The sequence below is a fragment of the Hakea prostrata genome, chromosome 2 (assembly GCF_041222555.1).
Source record: "Hakea prostrata isolate BN-2017 chromosome 2, UWA_Hpros_2, whole genome shotgun sequence".
Lineage (NCBI taxonomy): Eukaryota > Viridiplantae > Streptophyta > Magnoliopsida > Proteales > Proteaceae > Hakea > Hakea prostrata.
The window spans coordinates 73,163,603-73,181,127 of record NC_142601.1 but is presented as its reverse complement, the minus strand read 5'-3'; the positions used below and the strand labels follow the sequence as shown (position 1 = coordinate 73,181,127).

Genomic DNA, 17,525 nt, shown 5'->3' with positions numbered 1-17,525 from the left:
GTATTTGTATGCCAAACAAACAAATGGTTGAGAATTTTTAAAAAAAAATAGATTTTTTTGTTTGCCTTCCTTCTCTGTAGTTAGTGTGTTTTGGGGTCATCAGCCATATAATCATAACAACACCATGTATGGTTCACTCAGCCTAGAGCTTATAAATAGAAGAGAAACCAAAGCTTCTAATTTGCAAGACAGCCTGAGCCAAGTAAATAGCTATCAGCCGAGCTACCTTGCTGTGCGATCTTCTGCAGAGATCGAGAGTGAACTACATACTCTTTCTCGGATCGACTGTACCACCTGCTAGTTCAACTTAATTAGGAACGTCTCATGGAGGTCCAACAAATTCTTCACATGAACTCTGGGAATGGAGAAACTAGCTACGCTACTAACTCCAAAATTCAAGTACTCTACCTACCTACCTACTCGCTCTTTTAAAAAGCATTAATTCTCTCTTTCTAATTCCTTCTATTTATTTTCATTAATTTCCTCTAAGGAGTTTATGATTCAACTCTGGTTTTTCAGGAGCTGGCGATAACCAAGGCAAAGCCAGTGGTGATTGGGAACATTTCAGACTTTTATGTCGCTAACTTACCTCAGTGTTTAAGGGTTGCAGATTTGGGATGTTCTTCGGGACCCAACACTTTACTGGTGATCTCAGAGATAATTGATGCAATTGATGAAACATGTAATCGATTGAAGCTTAATACGCCTGAATTCCAAGTGTTCCTTAATGATCTTCCAAGTAACGACTTCAACAACATTTTTAAGACTTTGTTGCCAGCCTTCAACGAGCAACTAGAGAAGAAGAAGGGTAAAAAGTTTGGGCCATGTTCCGTCACTGGACTACCTGGTTCTTTCTATGATAGGTTGTTTCCAAGCAATACAATAGACTTCCTCCATTCCTCTTACAGCCTTCATTGGCTCTCTCAGGTTCCTAAATTAATAATTAGTTTTTGCACCTCTATTAATTACATGCTTAATTGATAATATCCTTACTATCATGCACAATCATACAAGGGTTGATTTACACATTGTAGGTTCCAACAATAGTTGAAAGTAACAAGCGGAGTATTTACTTGACAAAGACATCACCTCTTAGTGTGCTCAAAGCGTACTCAGAGCAATTTCAAAAGGATTTCTCCTTATTCCTTAGCTTGCGTTCTAAGGAGCTAGTTTTAGGAGGGCGGATGGTTATAACAATGTTAGGAAGGAGAAGTGAAGATCCTTTCGACAAAGAGGCATACTTTTGGGAGTTGTTGTCTAAGTCTCTTAATGACTTGGTCATAGAGGTGTGTATGCTTAGTATTACTATCATGCATTTATATCAAACCCTAACATCATCTGATTAAACATGTACATCTCTAAAATTTGTTTCAGGGTCTCATTGAAGAAGCTAAAGTGGATACATTCAATCTGCCTATGTATATGCCTTCTCGTAAAGAGTTAGAGTGCGCTATTCGCAGAGAAGGATTGTTTGATATTGATCAACTAGAGATCTTCGACATCAATTGGGATGGGAGTGATGATGATAACAACAAGGGTTTCATGTTTGATAGGTTTATAAGTGGCCAGAAAGTGGCCAAGTGTATTAGGGCAGTCGTTGAACCCTTGATTGCTTGTCATTTTGGAGATGCAATAATTGAGAGTTTGTTCAGCAAGTACATAGAAGAAGTTAGTGACCACCTTTCAAGAGATGAAGGAAAGTTTGTTAATTTTCTCATTTCCTTAAAAAGGAAATGAAGCTTCGGAACTTTGAAAGGGATTGGAATGTTTGTTAGGATAATTCCTATTAGAAGTAAATAAATATGTATTATGCTGTAATTGTCACCAAGAAAATGTTGAGGGTACAAGTTAGAACCACATTTTTCAATGTATAATTTGTGAACTTGGCTAGATTGATAGCAATTTAATCTATATTTGCATTTTCCCTTTCATTTTATTTTAATTTTTTTTTCCAAAGAAGGGAAACTTCATTCGAGCAAGGAATAAAAATATAAAAAAAATTAGTTTCACAAGAAAAATGTTTGAAAAAAAAAAAAGAATTCAAAAATCATGAACATGAGATCAATCAGACAAGGTAAAGCACTATTCATACTTTTTTCATGATGGTATATAAAAGCAAGGTGTATTATTTAGTGATTCTTCTCTCTTCACTCCCAACCCTAGATAAATAATAAAATGAAAAAATGGTTAAAAATATTCAAGTCCACAAAAAAGGTGTGCAACCCCTATTGCTAGGGAGAGCATATAAATCACTATGGCTCATGTGAAAAGCATACACAGGTCTATTTGAAACTCAGGAATGCCCTTTACCAGCTAAGGTTTCCTTTCATATTTGGAAAGGCCTTCAATTCTATAGTCATGGGATATCGAATAATGGGAGACGGAGTCTTGATCCGCCTCATATCAAATGGGACCCACCAGCTCCCAATTCCATAAAATTTAATGTGGATGGTTCCTATTTTTCAATCCGTAGAGTAGGCGGATTTGGAGGTATAGTTCGTGATCATAGAGGAAAAATGAATATTTTTCTTTGGTCGAGGCACATAGGGTCAAGACATACTCATAATAGAAGCTTTAGCAGTGCGTCAAGCGTTGTTGTGGGCTCGTGATTTTAATTTGCCCAACATCGAAGTAGAAACCGACAATCAAACTCTTTTCTACATATTGCAACACAATCCACCAGAAGCCCCATGGAAGCTATTCCCCATCATAGTGGACATCACAAAACTCAATCACTCATTCGCTTCTATCACTTTCTACCACATTTTTAGAAAAGCTAATATGATAGCTGATGTTCTGGCAAAAGAAAGTGCCCTTACACAAGAGGCATTCCTAACTATTTCATTCCCACCCCCTAATATACACTGGCCTTTAATGTTTGACCAATTAGGATTAGGTTGTAATAGGAGATTCTCCCTTTAACTAATAAATTCTGCTTTTACCCAAAAAAAAAAAAAAAAAAACATATAAATCAATCTTTGTAGATATTTATCTTCACCCGAATTCAAGTTTTTTGGGACTCCTCTCTTATATACCGTTTTTTTTCTTTCTAAATTCCTAAAAGAGTAAGATTCACAGGCTATGCAACACATGAAAGCATCCAAGTAAAATAGTTATTGAGATATTGATTCCTTTGGTGACGTCAGCATGTGGTCCTCCAAACTGTGAAGCTCGTGACCCCTAATGCATGTGCACCACCAACAACAACAAGACAGCCCAGCCCAGCCCAGCCCATCACATCCCTGCTTTGTCATCACGTGAACTTTTTGCATCAACTCCAAGATACAAGATATGAATTTGGTATTAGGTGTTGACAAAAAAAAAAAAAAAAGAATTTGGTATTAGGTGTGGTTGCAGATGATCCGATGGGCAGGCACATGATAAAGCAAGAGCAAATGTGGTTGGAATTCAACTAATCAGATATTGAACTCCAAGATACAAGACATGAATTTGGTATTAAATGTGGTTGCAGATGATCCGTTGGGCAGGTACATGATAAATGATAAATGATAAAGCAAGAGCAAATGTGGCTGAGGAAAGAGTTTGGATTAGGCTCTAGCAGATTAAATCTTATCCACAAGTGGATCAGACTCAGTGCTGCACTCAAACACATAAGATACATAGTTCATATATACCAAACACAAATGGATAACTTGAGTAATTCAAAGTCTAGAGTTAGAGTCCAAGATTATGTTGAGCAGGACTCTTGTAATTATAAATATGTAATTTGTATTACAATTAATTTTAATGAAGCATATTACATTTTTGTGGATTGCAAATATCAACCGAACCACGTAAAACTGAGTCTCCCTTCCACCCACGTTTTTTTTCTTTTCTTTCTCTCTCTCTCTCCATTACCCATAAATGTGTCTCTCTAACCCTAACTCATGGCCTTTAACAATGTTATTAGATGATTACATGTTAATTCGATGGTTGAGAGTAACAAATGGAATATTTACCTAGCTAAGACAAGTCCTCCATGTGTGGTCAAAGCATATTTGAAGCAATTTAAAAAAGATTTCTCTTTATTTCTTAGTCTGCGCTCTAAGGAAATAACACCAGGAGGACGAATGGATCTTAACAATGATAAGCAGAAGAAGTGAATAACCCTTTGGTAAAGAAACTTACGTTTGGGATCTCTTGTCCAAGTCATTAAATGATGACTTAGTATCAAAGGTATGCTTATCACTTAACATGTAGATTGGGACTACAAATTTCATAGCTAAAGACGTTTTTTCGTTTTTGTTCAAAGTAATAGTGTTCTAATTTGTTTCAGGCCTCGTGGAGTAAGCTAAAGTGGACTCATTCAATCTACCTTATTACATAGCTTCTCATAAAGAAATAGATGCCACAATATTTACCGAAGGATCATTTTATCTTGACCAATTAGAAATATTTGATATTAATTGGGATGCAAGTGAAGATATATGATGACAACAAAGAGTTCACATTTGATCAATTTATAACAGGACAAAAAGTGGCTATGTGCATTAGAGCTTCAATAGAATGCCTACTCGCTTGTCATTTTGGGATGGATCAACCTTATTTATCTTTATGGATTAATTTTTTGCCTTTTTATTGGATACAATAACTTAAAGGATTCACATGGTATGCACTGAATATCGTATCAGTTAGGTGATTTTAAGAGACGTATCGTCTATGTGAGTATTGTTTTACTAGCCAATGCATTTTATTTTCAATGTGTCATATCAGTTGTATTCATCACAAATATACATTGCCTAGCATTGTGGGATACATTAAACCTTATTTTTTTCGTCTAGCTTGCTCTTGCCAGACAAAAATTCCGTCTAGCACTCTGTAACTAGACAAACAACCATCTGGCTCAGACTAACATCCTCTTGCAACACAGAGTGCACAATCAATGCAAGACAGGGACATGATTTGGTTTTTGGTATTTATAGCCGACCCTAAGCCTCATACACTCTCCTTATATTTCCTAGGTTAGTCTAGTGACATGATATGTATATAATTTAATGCAAGCACATATAAGTGCATGTGGAGATATCCGAAATCCCTACTTAGATAGTTGCAGGTTTCATGCGTTGGTTGGCCTTTGGCCTCGGTCGAAGCCAAATTTAGGATTTTAACAAAATTTCAGTATTTTTTGAGCTTGTGTTCATTTGTTTTGACTGATTAACCATTAGATGAGTTGCAGCTTTCATGGGTTAGCCTTGATTCAAATTTGGGATCCCATAGTCATTTATGGTTCAAAAATGTTGAAGAGTTAAGTTGAATTTTCACCAGTTTTTAAAGAATTGAAAATTTTTCAATTGTTATGTCCACATGATGCACCGTAGGCTAGTAGTACTAAACCTTATCTTTGCATTTTTTTCACTTTCTATAATTTTCTATAATTTCTATGTAAGATTGCGACACATGGCAGTTAATTATCCAAGGGTTAGGATAAAACCCAATTAGGAACTGAACCTAATAAAATTTCTAAATTTTCTCTCAATTTTTGTCTCTCCTTTTTTTTTTAAGGCTTAATTTTAGGAATTTATTAGGTTTAGTTCCTAATTGGATTCTAATCCTCATCCTTGGATAATTTACTACTACATGTCACAATCTTATACAAAATTTCCAAGAAATTGTCCAGGGTGAAAATTGTAGAGGATGTGAATTTGAGTGAATTCCCCTGAGAAAATAGCTAATTTTCTTTCGCATATATAGAATTAATCTTTGTTTTTGTAGGTAGAGACGAAGAATGTCATCATCTCATGCAAGGACCACTTTATTAATTAACGTGTAGTTGTTGGGATTTGATTTCCTTTGGTGCTCGGAATGTGGTCCTCCAAACTCTCACCGAGAAGCCCATGACACCTGCTGACCTAATGCATGTGCACCATCACTAATAACAAGAAGGAAGACAGCCCAGCCCAGCCCACTCCTGCTTGGTGATCACGTCAATTTTTTTTTAGTTACTTTTTGCATCATTTTTATTGGAGAATTGATGGTCCATTTCTATAGATGTGTGACAAGTGTCTTAGTATCACATCAAAAGATTGAGATCCATTTATAAGTCACGTCAAATTATTTAAGCCATAAAGAGAAAGAATACTTTTTTTCTTGTGAAATGTGCTTTATAGTGGGGATATTATTACATATTGTATCAAGGAGTATTGAATCCGGGCCTACTCATTAGGAGGCATTAGTCATGGCCAGCTGAGCCGACTTCTAATGTTTCCATTCCTTCTCTCACTCAATGATGAAAGGAGAAAACAATTATTTGTTTTCATAATTTGGCAATGATAATATGTCGACATCCCCTACATTTCTCATGGTTTACGAGGATGAATCCTATAGGTGATGCATGATATCGAAGAGTGTAAATTCTTATGTGTAATGCATATTTTATCCGAAAAAATAATAGTGTCACACATGTAGTGTAGTAGTCTCTTTTTAATTTTGAGTACGGAAGACTTAATAGTGTTTGATTACTTTACAGTTAATTTTGAGTTTGGTACATGTACTCAACTATCAATATCTTCCACATACGATTGGATAAGAAAGTTTTATGTTGGTTGGTATGTCATTATTGGGACTTTGCTTGGTTCTTGTGCGTTTAATACACAGGAGTGCAGGATTGTCAAGCTAAATACCATGGCCGTTAGATTGAAATTTCGATCTCGACCATTGAAATTCAAATATTTTGACCGAAATTTCGGATCTGACGGTCCGTAATCTCGAATTGACAGCCATGCGCATGACCCAAGCAATTTCGCCATTATTGTTCACATGATAAGGTGGGGGCTAGGGCATTAAAATACTCTTATATTTCCAAATAGTTATCAAGTCAGAAGAAATAAAAGATTATATATAAATATTAATATAATGCGTTCATAATCAGGTAGATAATTGATGAAACGATGCCATTCTTGTATATTTAAAGAAAAAGAAAAAAAAGATGCCACTGAAAGGGGGGAGGAGAAACAATAGAGAAGAAACACCATATACATGCCTATGTGATCAAATCCAATCAAAGTGACCAAAAACACATCTGATCTTCTCGTCAACGCATCTTATGAATAAATAAAGAAAACCATTTAGAATATTATTGCGAATCGATGGTTTATCACTGGGAATAACAGGAACATGACTGCAACGTGGGTTGCACTCAAAATTTCCCCAATCTTCTCCAGCACTAGTGAGATCTCCGGTCTTCCTTTGAACCTTGTGTTCTAGTTGGATGCCTAGATCCATAAATTATTACATAGAAGCACCTTTCTACACTAGTCACGAAGTCATTGCATAACAGTCTAGCCTGCAGATCGAGTTACAGAAGCCATGGAAGTTCAACAGATTTTCCATATGAATGGAGGAAATGGAGCAACTAGCTACGCCTGTAACTCCGAACTTCAAGTACTCTCTCTCTCTCATGCTCTTTATTTATTGTTCTCATGAACTAGTTACTTTCGTTTTCATTTTTTCTAAGAGATTGAACTTGCATGGGTTGTTATTCAGAAACTGGTGATCGAAAAGACCAGGCCAGTGGTAATCGGAAGCATTTTAGATTTGTACCACAGCAGCTTACCTCGATGTTTAAGGATAGCAGATCTGGGCTGCTCTTCAGGTCCCAACACTCTGGTGGTGTTGACAGAGATCATTGAGGCTATTGATGAAACATGCCATCAATTGAATCGTAACCCACCTGAATTCCAAGCGTTCCTCAATGATCTTCCAAGTAATGACTTCAACACCATTTTCAAGAGCTTGCCAGACTTCTATGGGCAACTAAAGAAGAGTAAGGGTGAAATGTTTGGGCCATGTTTGATTACAGGAGTTCCTGGTTCTTTCTATGAGAGGCTCTTTCCAACCAATTCTATAGACTTCTTTCATTCGTCTAACAGTGTTCATTGGCTCTCTCAGGTTAGTAATTTATTCAGTCTTCATTTTAGAATCTTATTGATCTTCTTCAAAGTTATTTGATATATTACTATTCACATGTGGAAACCCCTTCTCTTTGATACTACTTAATTTAGTGACATGAGACCTCTCGGAAGAGGGACTCTTTTAGTCAAACCTGGCTACTATCTAGGCAGTAGGCACACCTATTGGCAGCCAGAGAAATGAAATTTAAATCCAAAACCCTAAGAAGGTATTTAATTATGAACTCAACAAGTTATTCCATAGGATCCAAGGTATTCATTTGGTAGATTTTGATTTTTATTACCCTACTAGAAGGCCAAATTCAGCCACAGTGATAAAGAACACCCCCATGAAAGGATCCAAGGGCTTGTTTATCAAACTGATATCTCTATAAACATGTCCTGCCGGCCAGTTCCACTTGCTCTCTTCTAACAAAAAAATATTGTATCATGCATATTTGTGAGAAGAATGATCTTGTTATAATTTCTTATGATGACGACAGGTTCCTTCGATGGTCGAGAGTAACAAGGGGAATGTTTACTTGGGTAAGACAAGTCTTCCCAGTGTGATCAAAGCATATTTGGAACAATTTCAAAAAGATTTCTCCTTATTTCTTAGTTTGCGCTCTAAGGAGATAACACCAGGAGGACGGATGGTCTTAACAATGATAGGTAGAAGAAGTGAAGATCCCTTTGGTAAAGAAACTTATGTTTGGGATCTCTTGTCCAAATCCTTAAATGATTTAGTATCAGAGGTATGCCTATCGCCTAGCCTGTAAATCAAACCTTCAAATTTCATAGTTAGAGTTGTTCTTTATTTCCTTTATGTTGAAAGTAATATTGCTTTCTTAATTTGTTTCAGGGCCTTGTGGAAGAAGCTAAAGTGGATTCATTCAATGTACCTTACTATATAGCTTCTCATAAAGAAATAGAGGCTACAATATTTGCAGAAGGATCATTCTATATTGATCAGCTAGAAATATTTGATGTCAATTGGGATGCAAGTGAAGATGATGACAACGAAGAGTTCATGTTTGATCGCTTTATAACAGGACAAAAGGTGGCTCAATGTATTAGAGCTGCAATTGAATGCTTACTCGCTTGTCACTTTGGAGATGCTATAATCGATGTTCTCTTCAGTAGATATACAAAATATCTTTGTGACTTGCTCTCAAAGGAGGAGGGTAAGTTTGCAAGTTTTGTCATTTCCTTGAGAGGCAAGTGAAGCTTTGGGATTTTGAACAAAGTATAGAAACTAATATTATTGTGACCACCAAATATAAGTAGCTAGATGTTGTATCTATACTTTGGTTGGCATTAGAAAGTCAAACTTTTCTACTATTAAAGAGAACCACTAAGGGATCATTTATTTCAAGATTGATATGATTTTGGTGGCCAAAGTAATGGGAAGCTTTGGTTGATCTCCAATATGTATTTGGGAATAAAAAGGATATGGTTGTTACAAGGCAAAAGAGCCTAACAAGAGAAGCTTCTACAATTAATTTCACATCTCCTTCTCGAGAAGGCACTCAACGTGAAGTTCATGAAGATTTATTACAATCTGTGTACCTCTATTTTTCTTATTTGAATTAATAATAAGTTTCATTAGAAGCATGGAAGTTTGTAGAAGGTCAGTCAAATCTTTCCTCCTTTTTTCCCCTAGATGTTTATAAATTCATCAAGCTTAACTTCATTCTCCTTGGTTAATTAACTTACTTCAAAGCTCAACCAAATCTATTCAACCTCCATAGATGGAGTACAAAGCATAAATTCTCCCATGAAGGTGGGTTGGCATGGTAAGATGGAGTAGTGAATAGGAGTGTTGGTATTTTGTGGCTTAAAGGAGATGTTGGGATCCTCTACCTGTTAGGGGGAGGTACCTCTCAACCACATATTCGGAGGGGAACACACCTCTAAATTCTAATACTTTATAATAAGCGGTAGAGAAGTGTGAGGAAGATTGGTACTCTATCAATGGTGATGTTGAATTTTTTTTTGGGTAAAAGGAAATTCCATTCCAAAAAGCAAGACAAGGATGAGCTTCCACCATCCACAAGGATGGAAGCTCATAGTAGAAATTGGCCACTCAATCTTTCTTGCTAAAGTGAAAGCCTTGAGTTAAGAAGTGAACATACCCATTATACTTTCTAGAAATACATTCAAAAGAACATGAAGAGAAGTCACATGAGATAGAGTTGGAAGATATCTTCAACCACCGGGGCTATAGAGAAAGAGAGTAATCCAGTTTGTCAGAGTTATGAAGAAGCCAAATGAGTTTCTCACAATCTGATTGGAGATGTACCTGAGACACACGGCAATGAAGAACAAACATCATAGCCGCTTTTATAGCTAGAGCCTCTCCAACAAAGATCTATTTGAACACCATAGGTTCCAAAATTGCATTTATTACATCTCCATTTTCATTGAAGATGACATACCCCACCACCCCCTTCAAAATTCCCAAGAATTTTGGATGCATCACATTGAATTGAAACACAATTGTTGCCTTAGCTTATTCTTCAATATGTTCTTGCATTTTATCAATGGTATTGCACCAATACCATTTCTTATAATTGATGGCTCCATACCAGTTTCTAAAATACTCCACCTCTAAATATTTGAAAAGAGGGGGTTTTATGTAATGTTTTTAGTTAAGAGTGGTCTAACTCTTGGGAAGGAAGGCGCCATGGACCTACTTGTTATTTTCCCAAAAATTAATATTTTCGCGTGACTCTCCTTCTCTCAGCCCCTCCGGTCGGTAGCTGGATTTGTTTCTCGTAGAGAAAAAAGAAAGGGGGCAGATCCAACACAAGGAGCTTAGCAGTGCAGCCATGGCATCTCCGGATCTTCTCTTCAGCCTTCGCAACAACTTCTATTTGGGTGCTTATCAGGCTGCCATTAATAACAGTGATGTTCCCAATCTTTCCCTAGAAGATGCAGTCGAGAGAGATTGCCTTGTTTATAGATCTTACATTGCCCTAGGGAGCTATCAGGTTCTCCCTCTCTGGAAACCCTAAGATTTCATTTCAGGAACAAGGATACTAGAATCCGATTTTTCCTTTTTTCTTCTGCTTCGTATTCATTTCATCTCCTGTATTCACGTTGGCAGCTTGTGATCAACGAGATCGATTCTACGGCTCCCACGCCTCTCCAGGCTGTAAAATTGCTTGCGCTCTATCTCTCTGGTCCAGAAAATAAGGTTTGGTCTTTTGCTTTTGCCGTGCCTTCTAGTGTTTAAGATCTGTTGGTTTACGTATATCAAGGTCTTAATGCGCCTGAATTTCAACAATGTAATTACTTATTCATCTATCAAGTTTCTTCCCTTCTTATCTAAAATACTGTAGTTTTTTAATATAGATCTTCTGCTCGTAATCTTGATTGAAGTCAGCTGTTCCTATTCTGTGGCTTTCGGGCTTGGGCACTAGAATCGGGTTTTATTAATGGCGTTGTTTTTGCAATTCTACAGGAATCTGCAATTTCGAGTCTTCAAGAGTGGTTAGCAGACCAAGCCATTGGAAGCAACCCTGTTCTAAGGTTGATTGTTGGGATTGTATACACGCATGAGCAGGATTACAATGAGGCTCTGAAGCACACTCATGCTGGGGGGACTATGGATCTGTAAGTATCTCTCTCTCTTTCTTCTTCTTCTTCTTCTTCTTCCCTTTTTTTTATCCCCTTTCTTTGGCCCTTTTGATCTTGGAATATCTGACACCATAACATTTTATTCATATACGTCTATTAGAATTATTATTTCTTGCTGCGTTGCTGGAATTGTAGTTTAGAAGAAGGAGACGAGCTCTCATGAACAATATTTGAACTTGCTTTGGGTTTGGCAGATTAAATTGTTATTCCACATCTCCTTTAAATTACTTCGACTCATGGTAATTTTTTTTTTTTTGGTCGAAAACCCATGGGATTGAATATCTATTTATTTGATAAATAAATCTCCGAGGAAATAAAAGGTTAGCGGAGATACATGTTAGCAAGAAATGGTATAAATAAATAAACTTATAAAGGTGAGATATCCTGTTTAGTGATACCTTACTTTTTTGCTTAGATGATTTAGCTACGGTGAATAATTACTTTTACCTTTATTGTTGGGAGAACATCGGTTGATTATCAGCAGAGTTTAAATCATCAGGTTGAATAGGCATTCGGAAAGGAAAGGATAGCATGACTTAATGCAAAACATAGCTAATTCCTTACTGTATTAATGGTTATGAGGCCAATTTCTGTCTAGCACTCTAGCTACAAGTATTTAAGGGTGTCCATCTGGGGTCTGAGCAGGGGAGAAAGCAGGAGGGATAAATTCACTATTTCAGGCTGCAGTATACTCTTGCTGAGTTATTCATTGTGTATTGCATGGGTGGGGGCTTCATGTTCTCTGTAGGGCTTCATGTTCATCACAATGGATGTTGGCTGTTATTGATTACTTGTCTAATCAGGCAGAAGGTTATTGTTGAAAGATATAATGGTGACTCAGAGAATGCAACTACATGAACATTGTAGTTCTGTTTCAAAGGGATCTGTAAGGATCATAAGTCATTTATTTTTTGTATTTGCTTTTCTTTTTGGGATTGGTTATTTTTGGTCATGCTGAGCCCCATAGGCATCCCACTTTATACTGACTTCTTCTCTCTACCCCTCAACAATTAGAAAAAATGTTTGTGCCCTATTGATCAAATTGTGCTGCATTTTTAATTATTTCCCATGTTTTGTTACCACAAAATGCATTGAGAGCCATAGGTACAATCTATTGTTTTTAAGGTCTTCTATTTTGGTGATTACATTCTATTTGTGGGTGAAAAACTCTTTCTGTCTTGCTCTTCCAAATACCTTTTCAAGTATGGTTAAGTGTGTCCATCTCAAGCATTAAACTATAAAGCTAGCATCTGAGGATACAATGCCCAAGTACCTATTAGTCTCCACCGTGGGTATTACTTATGCCTTCCACTTGAAGCCCAAAAATCCTCACAAGCATTGATACACTTCTTAAGGAAATTACAAGGTAGATCTCTTCCTTATGCTAGCCATAAAGAAGGCAGTGCAAAGTCCTTATAAACCCCTCATATTACCTTTTCATATCTAATGCATGACTCTATTTTGCCTTATGCTTGGACATCCCAACAGTATCAACTTTTTACCTGTTTTAAGTTTGTACAACTGAAATGTCCCACTTCTACTTTGCTACAGTGGAAATATTCTGGTGGTGTTTTACATAAGCTTTTTCATGGCCCTAACTAAAGTGGAGTAATGGAGCAGGCAAGATTCATGTTGACCACATGTAGTTGGTTGGAAGCTTAGTTGAGCATAAATTTCTTGCTAGTCATGTTGAGGGGCCTTGACCTTTTTCTTGATTTCAGTTGCATTCTTTTCCTTACTGTGAAATAACTGCAGCATTCTGTAATCCTGATGAGCTTCATCTTTTGTAGGCATGCACTGAATGTTCAAATATTTCTTAAGATGCATAGATCAGATTATGCAGAGAAACATCTAAAGATGATGCAGCAAATTGATGAGGACCACACATTAACGCAACTTGCAAATGCATGGCTAAATTTGGCTGTGGTAAATGAAAGTTTTAAGTAATAGTATATTAGAAATGAGATAACTGTTTGTGATCTTTGCTAGTTGTTTTGTGATATCAGGGTGGTTCAAAGATACAAGAAGCATACCTGATCTTTCAAGATTTCTCTGAGAAGTTTCCAATGACCACATTGGTCCTCAATGGCAAGGCTGTCTGTTGCATGCATATGGGACACTTTGATGAAGCTGAAACCCTGTTGCTAGAAGCTCTAAACAAGGTTGGATTTTTTTTGGGTATGGGGGGTGGGGTTGCAGGGTGGGGAATAAGTTTTATCCAGTGTTGATTTCTTGGAGCGTTTATGTGGATGATGAATTTACCTTTTTATACATGAAAAATTAATCCTTTAATGTCTGTACAGGATGCAAAGGATGCTGAAACTCTGGCCAACCTTTATGTATGCTGTCTTCACCTTGGCAAACAATCATCTCGTTTTCTCAGGTAAGCAATCAAAATATTCCATATTTTCCACTTTTTCTTCCTTTCAAATTATTAGCATTGTGCATGGCAAGTCTCAAAAGGATCTTTCACTGAGGGAACTTAACAAGATATTTGAAGATGGAAAGTACAAGACATCTGATGATAATGTACACCTGAAAATCTAGATTTTTATCTGTTTATTTGGATAAGAGGAAGTTGGATATGATTCTGATACCAATGTGTCTTCTATGCTACCATCCTCTTTAATTACACTTCAAATCTACAGTTAATCAGGATAGAGGTGTATCTGATCCTAGTTTTCTCAATTTACATCCTTAATTCTGGTGCTAATTGGTCTTGAATGTTGGAAGTACATGAAACTGATTACGATGATGTATTTCTGCAGCCAATTGAAACTCTCACATCCTGGCCACATGCTTGTCAAGTGCATGGTGTCCGCTGAAGATAGCTTTGACAGAGCTGTACAAACAATTGCTTGAAGGTCTAGGGTGTCAGTTGATAATCTGCCGATAGTTGCATAATCCAAGTCTTTCTTCAGTAATTTTAGAGTTCGGTTTTCCCATTTTGCATTACTGTTTCTTCACCTACTGATGTTCATGCTGTTGAAGTAGTGGTAATAGTAGTAGTAGTAGTAGTGCCCTCTCCCCGTCTCTCTTATTTTCAATTAAAGTGTAGGTAATTGTTGACATCCCATGGGGGCAGTATATGGATAGAACATAGACTGATTTCAGGGATGTTAATTTGTATTTGTTGAAGTGGAAATGCATGATCCTGAAAATTATCAGGAAAATCTCATTCTTGTGAAGACCTAATTCTGATAGGCATCTCATGCATGTCCATCACCATTGCTATCTTTGACAGCATTGTCATTTTAGCAACGGTGAAGTGGAAATGCATTGTCAGTTGATAGGCAAAACGGATGGTCGAGATTGAAGATTTCTTCATCCTCACCGTTCGCAGTTCAGTGTTGCGCATTAATTGCACAGCACTGAAGCACGATTATATACCTATCAGCCCGGCCTAGGTTGGGTGTACTCTGTGGGATTTTGGGAATGACGGGCAATAACTCAGGACATATTACCCAGTTTCTTTCTCTGGATTTCTTCTTTCCATTCAACTTGCTCTTCTGATTTTCCCGAACTTTTACCAGTTGAGATGACTCTGAATTTGCGGTCCTCCCCCCTTATACTCGTGGGCAGAGGTTCCTCCGTTATAACACACAAAAAATGAAAAATAAACTCGTGTATGTATTATAATCGGATTACTGCAATGCAATTTCTACATCTGACAGAAGAGAGGCTGAAGTAACTCTACATACAAAGGAAAAAAAAATTATGTTCCAATCCTAAGACAAAAAGCCTAGGAGACTCATTCCTCTCTAAAAAATAGTTTATGATCACATCTTCACTTGCAAAATTCATGTTTGAGACTCTGTAGAAGATCTCAAAGGGAGGGAGGTTGGTAATTCCTTTACAAAAGCTTTATTTAATCTCCAGGATGTAGTGTCACCTTATAATGTCTTCCGTCTTTTCAGTAATCATAAGTTGACGAAATGGCACCCATCATAACCTGTTTGAGCAGATAAAAGAGAAACATAGCGATCAGAAAAGATGACAGATTAATGATGCAGAGAAATGCAAATGTTATTAAGGACACGACTACTGCCTTTCTGCCTGCTGGAGGCATAATCTGTGGATGTGTCTTCCCTAAAAATCAACATATACTAGTCGGGCAAACATGATCTAAATAATTAGTCAAGAGATCGGGTAATTCCCGGCTCACAAATTGAAGCTATCCCGCCTGAATTCTTTGGGATTTGCCAATTGTAGGTAATGTCTGAGTATCATATCAGTCAGTCAGGTGATTTTTAGAGACATATCGTCTCATACCGAGTATCATGCTGACAAATACATTTTGGTACAATCTGATATGTACCCATTTGAGAGAGAGAGAGAGCCATGAACTTACTTGGATCTACGGTGACCAGAACGGCTACTCCTCCAAAATCGCAAGTACCTCCGGCTGATTTGGTTTTCTGAAAGTAACTATTGAAAGCATAAGAAGCATGAGCGAACAAGGTGTCAGGTTGGAAACAGTCTCCATCAGGCTGAATTGAATCACAATCCGCTCCAGAGTCACAAGCATAATTCATGGCTTCTTGAATGATCGGATCAGGAACTGTAGGCTTAGCAACACACCACAGGCTTCTTCCGGGAGCCCTATTTGGAGGTGGTGGCGTTTTTGGGAAAGGGTACACAACTGGTGGTAGATTCGCAGGTGGAGGTGGAGGTGGAACGTATCCACCAGGACTGGGGACGTACTCAGGTGGACTGGGAACAAGACCTGGAGGACTGGGCTCATTTTCAGGTGGGCTCGGTACAAAGCCTGGGGGAATGATGGGCTCATACCCAGGTCCAGGTGGGTTTGGAACCAAACCTGGAGGACTGGGCTCATACTCAGGTGGGCTTGGAGAATAACCTGGGGGGATGGGCTCAGACCCAGGTGGGCTTGGACCCAGACCTGGAGGACTGGGCTCATACTCAGGCGGGCTTGGAGAATAACCTGGGGGGATGGGCTCATACCCAGGTGGGTTTGGACCCAAACCTGGGGGACTGGGTTCATACTCAGGTGGGCTTGGTACAGTCCCAGGTGGGCTCGGTACTATCTCTGGAGGATTTGGCCCAACTTCCGGTGGAGTAAGCCCATAGTCTGGTGGATATGGGGCATATTCGGGTGGGCTTGGGGTGGGGAATATGGGTGGGAATTCTGAAGAGGGTGGAGGGGGTGGTTGTGCATAATACACCACAGGGGTAGGAGTGGTGGAAGGGGGTAGTGGGGTAGAAGGTGGAAATACACAAAACGGAGGGGTATTATCGGGCAATGGGATTGGGCCTAAGGAATCAAAAGGTGGCAGAGTGAATGGTGAACTTACACCATAGGGTTGGGAATTAGTGGTATCTAATGATGGATTTACATCCAAGTGGTTTGATAATCTGAGCTTCTTAATGCCTTTGTTGCTTGAACTTCTTAGACCTGTAGTGGGACCTTTAAACCTGTACAGTTGCCTTGATCTCCTAGCATCTGCCCCACCGGAGGACATAGAAGAAGAAGAAAAAAAAATTGCTCAATTCAGTAATGGTCATGATCGAACAAATTAATATCAGATCCTTCTCTTGTCTATAAGAGAACCCAACCCACCTATCATTGAACCAGTAAATTAAGAAGGAAACAGCTGCATGTGACTTACCACAGTGATTGAAGAGACTAGCAATAGAGATATAAAGAAGCAGAATGCACAATCTCCTGCAATTTCTTGTACCATCCATAGCTGTAATGCCCAACTCGATTGATGATCAACTGCTTCTATTTCGGCTCCTCTTCTGTGTCTATGCAGACCTTGTAACATCGCAAACTAACACTTTTGAGTTGTGAGAAGGTTACATATATAGGGAAAGCTTAGATAGTCCAGGAATGTCTGGAAAGAGGAGGGGAATAAAGAGGGAAACTCAAATTTAGTGAACACTCTGCCTTTTACTGTCATGAAGCAACAGAAGTGTTAAGGAAGAAGCGTGAATGGGGATAGATGTTAAGGAAGTGTGTTTGTGGACAGTGAG

At 38.0% G+C, this 17,525-nt stretch overlaps 3 protein-coding genes across 3 annotated transcripts; 2 read left to right on the top strand and 1 right to left on the bottom strand.

Moving 5' to 3' along the window:
• Positions 1-295: 295 nt before the first annotated feature.
• Positions 296-9,518, top strand: LOC149026357 (uncharacterized). Its single transcript, XM_089143642.1, has 8 exons — positions 296-399; positions 520-927; positions 1,035-1,286; positions 1,375-1,734; positions 7,282-7,380; positions 7,483-7,887; positions 8,390-8,641; positions 8,749-9,518. The coding sequence occupies exons 1-8, from the start codon at positions 325-327 to the stop codon at positions 9,109-9,111; spliced, it is 2,214 nt and encodes a 737-aa protein (XP_088999768.1). The 5' UTR covers positions 296-324; the 3' UTR covers positions 9,112-9,518.
• A 1,134-nt stretch (positions 9,519-10,652) lies between these two features.
• Positions 10,653-15,092, top strand: LOC149026356 (coatomer subunit epsilon-1-like). The gene is made up of 7 exons (XM_089146643.1): positions 10,653-10,879; positions 10,996-11,085; positions 11,353-11,504; positions 13,319-13,454; positions 13,535-13,690; positions 13,832-13,911; positions 14,297-15,092. Exons 1-7 carry the CDS (start codon positions 10,718-10,720, stop codon positions 14,388-14,390), a joined length of 870 nt encoding a protein of 289 aa, XP_089002769.1. The 5' UTR covers positions 10,653-10,717; the 3' UTR covers positions 14,391-15,092.
• Positions 15,093-15,157: 65 nt separating this feature from the next.
• Positions 15,158-17,448, bottom strand: LOC149026355 (Carbohydrate-binding X8 domain superfamily protein). The gene is made up of 3 exons (XM_089146641.1): positions 17,159-17,448; positions 15,880-16,992; positions 15,158-15,480 (listed from the first exon to the last, which is right to left on the bottom strand). The coding sequence occupies exons 1-3, from the start codon at positions 17,235-17,237 to the stop codon at positions 15,449-15,451; spliced, it is 1,224 nt and encodes a 407-aa protein (XP_089002767.1). The 5' UTR covers positions 17,238-17,448; the 3' UTR covers positions 15,158-15,448.
• Between the last annotated feature and the right edge of the window lie 77 nt (positions 17,449-17,525).

Excerpts from the sequence above, each read along its gene's own strand:
- LOC149026357 (XM_089143642.1), top strand. The coding sequence starts at position 325 with ATGGAGGTCCAACAAATTCTTCACATGAACTCTGGGAATGGAGAAACT. Across the intron at positions 400-519 it reads CTACTAACTCCAAAATTCAA|GAGCTGGCGATAACCAAGGC; the intron begins GTACTCTACCTA and ends CTGGTTTTTCAG. Across the intron at positions 7,381-7,482 it reads CCTGTAACTCCGAACTTCAA|AAACTGGTGATCGAAAAGAC; the intron begins GTACTCTCTCTC and ends GTTGTTATTCAG.
- LOC149026356 (XM_089146643.1), top strand. The coding sequence starts at position 10,718 with ATGGCATCTCCGGATCTTCTCTTCAGCCTTCGCAACAACTTCTATTTG. Across the intron at positions 11,086-11,352 it reads TCTCTGGTCCAGAAAATAAG|GAATCTGCAATTTCGAGTCT; the intron begins GTTTGGTCTTTT and ends GCAATTCTACAG. Across the intron at positions 11,505-13,318 it reads GCTGGGGGGACTATGGATCT|GCATGCACTGAATGTTCAAA; the intron begins GTAAGTATCTCT and ends CATCTTTTGTAG.
- LOC149026355 (XM_089146641.1), bottom strand. The coding sequence starts at position 17,237 with ATGGATGGTACAAGAAATTGCAGGAGATTGTGCATTCTGCTTCTTTAT. Across the intron at positions 16,993-17,158 it reads TAGTCTCTTCAATCACTGTG|ATGCTAGGAGATCAAGGCAA; the intron begins GTAAGTCACATG and ends CCGGTGGGGCAG. Across the intron at positions 15,481-15,879 it reads TCTGGTCACCGTAGATCCAA|GTTATGATGGGTGCCATTTC; the intron begins GTAAGTTCATGG and ends CTGCTCAAACAG.